Here is a 6,860-nt window from a genome sequence, read left to right as displayed (position 1 = left end):
TTTTTATTGGGGCCCAATGGTAGGTTTTTTTACGCCTTATTGAAAAAAAAAAAGAGAAATTGGTTTTTTTTGACCTGGTTTTTTTTGCAGTTTGGTGGCATTTTATAAATTTATATAAATATCAAATACAAATATTACAAATATAAATTTAATTTCAAATTCACACAAAAATCAACAGAAAAATTAACGTACTTTTTCCAAAAAATAAAATTATTGAAAAGAAAAAAAAAAAAGATTAAGAAAAAGAAGAAAGAAAGGAAAAGCTTGTTTGGCAGAAAGAAACGTGGGGTTTTGCCCATTAAAATGGGTTTAAAATTTGCCCTACCTATAAGGACGGTACAAGAAAAATCTGAAACCTCAAAGAACTTGAATGTTTTTTAACCCAAAAAAAAAAATAAATTATTCAAGAAAATGAAAAACCAGCCACAATCTGTAACGGAAAGTACAGAAAAATGGGGTTGCATTGAAATTTTTAATTTATTTGCTGCTATTAAAAAAAAAAAAAAAGTTTTTAAGATTCTGATTCTGATTCTGAGAGAATGCTATCTTGGTGTCGCTGGTTACAGATGTGACTGACAGCTGGAGTCCTTTTACGGCTTGGATGGGCGTGAAACCCACCTGGATTAATCACTGGCATAAAAGACAAAAACTGTGCCATAAATATCTGGTTCTTTAAACCAAGGTCAAAAGGTTCAAGTCTGTGGACAAATAAATATGCAAAGAGACGCTGACTACAACTCCCAATGGTGAATTTCAGTGAGAAACATCTACTGATCTCCATCAACACATAGTCCGGCCCATAACCCCTTTAAAACAGCAAACTGATGTTTTTATATTTTGGTTTTTGGCAGTGGAGCGAGGCTTGCTATTTCTCCTGTTTCCAGTCTTTTCGCTAAGCTAAGCTAACTGGCCGCTGTCTCTAGCTTCATATTTAGCATACAGACATGAGTGGAATTGATCTTCTCATCTAACTCTCTGCCAGAAAGTGAAGTGAATGCACCTTTAGATAGGTCAGTTTTGGAAAGAAGTCAGCAGCTGTAGCACCGTGTTTTATTCACAACTGCAACAACGAACCACTTCGAATTTGCTACGACTGACTTCTTTTTCTATAACGTCAGTGACAGAGGCTTATGGGTATTGCATTGTACTGTCCACCATGCTAAACTGACAAAGGCAAAATAGGATTTCTTGGAAACAAAGTTTAATTAAATCTGGTGGCATAACATAAGCCTATAGGATCAGTATATTATACAGAAGACTCACGTGCTTCTATGTTGGGAATATCATTAAAAGAAAACATTGAAATGGGAATTCAAAGTGGGGGAAAATATTTCCTGAACCAGCAGCTCCGCCTACTTTGCAACTCTATTGCAATCTAGGGCCGACAATAAAATCTGAGCCCACAGTGCCACACATGTTTGTGTTGCTACCATTACTGTACATGATGAAAAAGCTTATGGGATGCTGTAAGCAACATGCATCATGAAACAAAGAAGTTTAACTTTGATGCTCAAAGTACAGCAATTCGCCCAGTGGAGAAATAACACCGCAGCTGTATGTCTTTTTAACCACAATTATATGTGTGTGTGGGCTACATTTTATGCTAAATTAGTTTCAAACCACTTGATCCTTGATGCCTGCCAAGGCGGTTAGTTACAAAACTTCAGGCACTGCATTTAGGGACATGTACACTTCAAAGGTATGAAACTCTTACCTGGAGAATGATTTAACAGTTGGCTTGAAAGCAATGTACCCTTCATTAAAAAGCAGAGCCAAAAGTCCTTTAGACACTGCAGCACTTCAAAACTAAGGGGAGGGCTTTCCATTAACTCAATGGAAAAGAGCTGCAGGACTGAATGGTGGGTGTCTGCGTGTGTTTTTGTTCCTCTATGTCTTTGCAGCAGAAATGGCCACGGATCCATTAGCCTGATTTGTCACAGCAGGAGCACCCCAAAGATCTCTTATCAGCACAACGTACCTCTCGAGTGGCGAGTCTGTCGCTCATCTCCTCCGCCTTTGCAATGTCCCCTTCAGCTATGGCCCTCTCTATGCTCTTTTCTAGGCCGGACTGCAGAAGAGGGGGAGAAAAAAATTCAGATTTTTTTTTTCTTTTTGAAATAGGGGTAGAGAGAGAGGAAAAAAAAAAAAATCAAAGAGTAACTTCAAAAGTCCCCAGGGCCTTATTTTTAATATGATTGCCATTACTACAAATATGTAGATTTCCCTTCACAAATGAAAACCTTTTTGATTGGATATTAGTGGGGAAATCTTAGAAATGCTACAGGAGATTACCAAACATAAATGTGACTCTTTAATTACACATTTCCATTACAGGCCTAAGCAGAGGGGGTGCTGAGAAGCCCCCGGTTACTGATGGCAAGGCAGTTCTGCTGTGATGAGCCTATCTGAGGAAGCAGAGCACCAGATTTCTTCAGCCCCCAAAATTTCATCATGCTAAAAAAATACACTGGAAAGAGGCTATAATTATTAACGTGTCCCCTCTGATGTATTGTGCGAGGACCTTGACTCAATAGTAAAAGTACAGTGACAATACCATAAGGCAGAATTATTAAAAACAATTTTCTCTAGCTGCTTGGTCTTGATTTTGCTTTATATAGTTTATTATTCTGCATAGAAACTGAAGCTGGAACTGATACAACCCGACTTGTGATCTCAATTATCGTCATTTGTATCTCACAAACAAAACTCAAACTGACAGACCATCATCCTTTGTGCCATGAAATGTGTTTTTAAGGTCACTCAAGAGAATTCTGTTAGCAGATAAATTAATCACATCTGGCTGCTATGACAGCTTTTTCTTCAAATTACTGTGTGAAAGACTTGGCAAAAAAAAAAAAAATGATATATTAATTACAAGGAACTGCATTTGAGGGATGAAGGAGCCACTCATTATGTTGATGTGACAAGTTCTGTTTCATTCAGCTTGTTAATCGTTTCCTTTATCCTTTCATAGTTGCCCTATTCAAAATGAGGTCTAAAATCAGCAAAAACTCAATTTTATGCTTCTCTGAGATAAATTAAGCACAAAATACTCCAAAATAATCATTATAAGGATTTCAAATTGAAATGGGAACAGTTCCCATTCACTGGGTCAGCTATAATGTTCATCAAGCTTGCAAATATTTTGCTTCATTGGCAATTTGCAAGCCTTTGCATGAAATGTTCATTCATCTTTATTAAGTGCAGACATGTACGCAAATGAAAGAAAGTTAAGTTACAATTTCTTCAATGATAAATTCCACAGCAGTGGTACATGCCCATTTATTATCTAACCATTAGTTTAAATGTTCCAGCTGCAATCACAGAGGTTGTATCAGGTACTCTAACCCTCTCTTCTTTTGTGAAGCCAAACTCAGATTTTCATTCCTTGAGAAACCTACATCTGACTTTAATCTCAACCGCACAAGAAAAGAGATTCATCCTAATCTTATCACTGAATGTAGCCAAACATAATCCTTAATATTCATCTCAGTGTCAGGTTGAGTTACCGTAAGAGATTCCTCTAATCCATATGTCATATCACATAAAACAATGAGTGGATACAGTGACACGGAAACACAAAGGCTGGGAAGGTGTTACTAACAGCTACGACTGACACAGTATTAAACCTCAGCAGATAAGTTGGAAGGCAGGGGTCTTTGTTACCTTCGGAGGGGGTTTGGAACATGCAGGGGGATGAAATCGATCATTTACACCAAAATACTGCTTAAGCTCATCCCAGTGTTTCTCCCGCTCCTCCTGATGCTCTCTGCTGACAGAGAAAGCGTGCGTTAATGTTCATAACATGTAGACCAGCACTGTGATAAAAGGCAAACTATCATTCTCCATCCGACAACTGGAGTCTGTTTCAATCGCTGAGCTGAAACCGGATCCAAATGTCGGGATGAATGCGTATCACACAACACGGTGACATCGTAGGGCTGTAAAAAAACACAAAGCATAATGTTGGCACAGTCATCATACTTCCTACTGTTACACTGGTTGATGCGGAGAACTGGTGTGGATTCTGTTACTGTCTATATGGTATGAGGATAGATAGTTAGTGCCACTGGAAATCCAGCTAGTGTGAAGGTCGGACATCAAATGAGAGCTGGCTGCATTCACAAGCTTTTTATTTTGGGATTGCACACTCTCGGCAACACATTTGTCACAGTTGCATGGGAAGAATTATATGAATAATGTTGTTGTATAAACCCATTTGCTAGTTAACATTATAATTTGGTACCTTGTCTGTGTAGGTTCCTCACTTTCTGCTCCTGCTGAATGACATAAGAGACACAGTTAAAGGTTTGCAGGACTCTTTGATACCAATGAGCATCAGCTAGTCTTTTGGGGTCTGTACCAAACAAACATGTAGGAGAAGGCCAGGGCATCTTTTCACAGTAATACTTCATTATAATGCTGTTTTTTCACACATTTGACCTTTTATCAAACAATTTCAGCTTCTTGCACTGTGCCATATTGCATTTTCGATAATATTTCAATTAATTGTGCAGCCCTAGTAAGACTTTGAGTTTTTCTTTTCCTCTCCTTTTGTCATGAAGACTGATTTGAAAAATGCAAAATGCACACAAACATTAGTTAGTTAGTTAGGTATACTCGTATCATCACTGACACCTTTCTTGTGCCGTCTTCTCTTTCTTTTCCTGGGGACCTTCATTGTCTTCATTTCGTCGTTCTTCTTGCGTAGATCCTGGAATTTCTTAAACACAAACAAACACACAAGCTGAATTCACACCACAACTCTTGACCTACGTTAGATGATACACACATAGCCCAACAGAGCCTCAAAAACCTGTCAGTAACCACAGTCTGGTAGCTCAGGGCTGGGCTTTCAACAGAAAGAGTCAATGTCAGGTGTGTTTGTCCATTATGAGCCCTCACTTACAGACAGCAGCTGCTATAAGCTTAACTCTCTGCACAGCAAATCAACATACTTGCCACATTTCCTGGGATATACCAGGTATACCGCATGTCGGGGAATCACTGTCTGCATCGCTGGCAGCGTGAGTCGACTGTTTCTCCCCGACAGAGCTCAACTTTTCAGCAGAGCCCTCACACTTCTTCTGCTCCTCCTCCTCCTCCTTCCTCCCGTCAACGCCATCCCCCTGCTCATCCTCTTGGTCATCCGGGCTGAGGTCGTCCTCGGTGACACCTTTGGGCAGGAGTCCGCTGTACATTGCGCCCCTGTTTGCGGTCAGATTAGGCGGTAATGTGTGACAGAAATCGGTAAATTGTAGATGTTGAGGGCAGTTTGTTGGACCGAGCTCTCGTTTTCCGGGTAAACACTGTGACGTATCCCGTAGGAAAGCACCCGATTGGCTGATTAGCTTGCAACGTTTATCACACGATCCAATCAGAGCTCTCCTTACAAAGACTGAGCAGCGGAGCACGAGGACGAGACAAAGGCTCTTATTGGTTCACGGTTTGTAGTTTTAGTTTAGTAGTTGTAGTTTTTTCTTAATTTATGCAGTTTTATGGCGTAAACTTACCCGATATGGTGACTTTTACAGCTCAAAGTGGACGCGTGGGAAACATTTAAGCAGTTAAAGCAGTCTCAGCTAGTCTCAGCAGTAAAGTAAAGTCAAGAGCAAGCTTGTTGTGGGGCATTTCTAATTGAGGTGAGCCAGGCTACTGACAGGTCCCTGAATTACCAGGAATCATTCAAATGTTAACTTATATTTGTGTCATGTTCTCGGCGAGATAAGCTTCCTTCTATGACCAATGGTTCGCAATTTGCTCAAAGTGCTCTGGGCATTACATTATTATTAGAATGATTAGCATGCAAATCTTGTATAGCCCCTGGCACTGGCACAGGCACATCTACCCTTAAATTGCTCTTTCACACTCATTCACATTAGGCTTTCTTTTGGTTGCATCTTATTGCAAAGCCAATAATCTACATAAATTATAGCCTTGCATTTTGTGTGCCATATAAATGTAGAATAAAGAGGGAGACCTATAACACCAATGTATATATAGGAAGGTCAGTGTGGTGGACGGTGTATCTGGAAGGGAAAGAAGTTAAAGTGTTTCAGGTAAACCAGCAGCAGTGTTATAAGACTGGGAGTTTAACCTGATTTCAAATTAATACTTACTAATAACTTTATGTTTTCTGATTACTTACTATTCTTTTCATTCAACAAATGAGGGCAAACTTCTCAACGGTTACACAGCTATACAACAAGTTTTCCTCAATAAAAATACAGTCTAAAATTAGGATTTGAAGCAGATTACATTATTAAACCACGGACAGACAGCTAATAGACAACAATTATAATAATTGATCACTAATTTAGTTCAGTCTATGAAGTAAAAACATTCTTCTAGTCTCCTTTTCTCTACTTTCATTGTAAATAAAAGAATATTTAGATATTTGAAGACATCATTTTGGACTCAGGATGGGACAATATCCGATATTATCGCGATGGAAAACCTTTGGATAAATTCATTGTGCTGAATTTCCTTGATTGTGATAATCGTGAATCAGGATATCCTCACATTGTTTGACTTAAAAAATCTGTCTAGCTCTCTAGCATACAGTCCTGTATTGATTTACTGATTTAATTTGAACAAGGGGACAAGGGGAGAGCCTGCATCGTTCCAGTTACTCCAAAATCTTAAGCCTGTCAACATAAATGAAAGTTCGCCTGTATCCACCACAAAAAAAGGTTAAATCAGACGTGTGGAAATAGTTAAGATTATCTGTGAAAGATAATGTGTTTCTTAACTAAATGTAATGTAAAGTGATTCCAGTACGTTTTAGTAACATTTTAAACGTATGAAGTATATTTTCATGATTATTGTATCGCAGTTATTTTAATCGTGACATGAAATGT

The 6,860-nt window shown here is 38.7% G+C and overlaps 1 protein-coding gene across 4 annotated transcripts in view; it reads right to left on the bottom strand.

Moving 5' to 3' along the window:
* The window catches only part of fam204a (family with sequence similarity 204 member A), a 16,881-nt gene extending 11,570 nt beyond the window's left edge, over nucleotides 1–5,311 (bottom strand). Inside the window, exons 1-5 of one of the 4 annotated variants that reach the window (XM_035663708.1) lie at nucleotides 4,959–5,311; nucleotides 4,639–4,723; nucleotides 4,247–4,280; nucleotides 3,667–3,772; nucleotides 1,979–2,068 (exon numbers count right to left, since the gene is read on the bottom strand). In XM_035663708.1, the coding sequence (XP_035519601.1) occupies nucleotides 1,979–2,068; nucleotides 3,667–3,772; nucleotides 4,247–4,280; nucleotides 4,639–4,723; nucleotides 4,959–5,201 (558 nt within the window). In that variant the 5' untranslated portion in view covers nucleotides 5,202–5,311. The remainder of the gene's footprint in view (nucleotides 1–1,978; nucleotides 2,069–3,666; nucleotides 3,773–4,246; nucleotides 4,281–4,638; nucleotides 4,724–4,958) is intronic. The other 3 variants (XM_035663709.1, XM_035663710.1, XM_035663711.1) reach the window with 3 other exon arrangements.
* Between the last annotated feature and the right edge of the window lie 1,549 nt (nucleotides 5,312–6,860).

This window comes from Morone saxatilis, unplaced genomic scaffold, assembly GCF_004916995.1.
Source record: "Morone saxatilis isolate NCDOM2014 unplaced genomic scaffold, NCSU_SB_2.0 Contig19, whole genome shotgun sequence".
Lineage (NCBI taxonomy): Eukaryota > Metazoa > Chordata > Actinopteri > Moronidae > Morone > Morone saxatilis.
The sequence above is the reverse complement of the archived record's forward strand: the minus strand, read 5'-3'. Positions and strand labels throughout refer to the sequence as shown.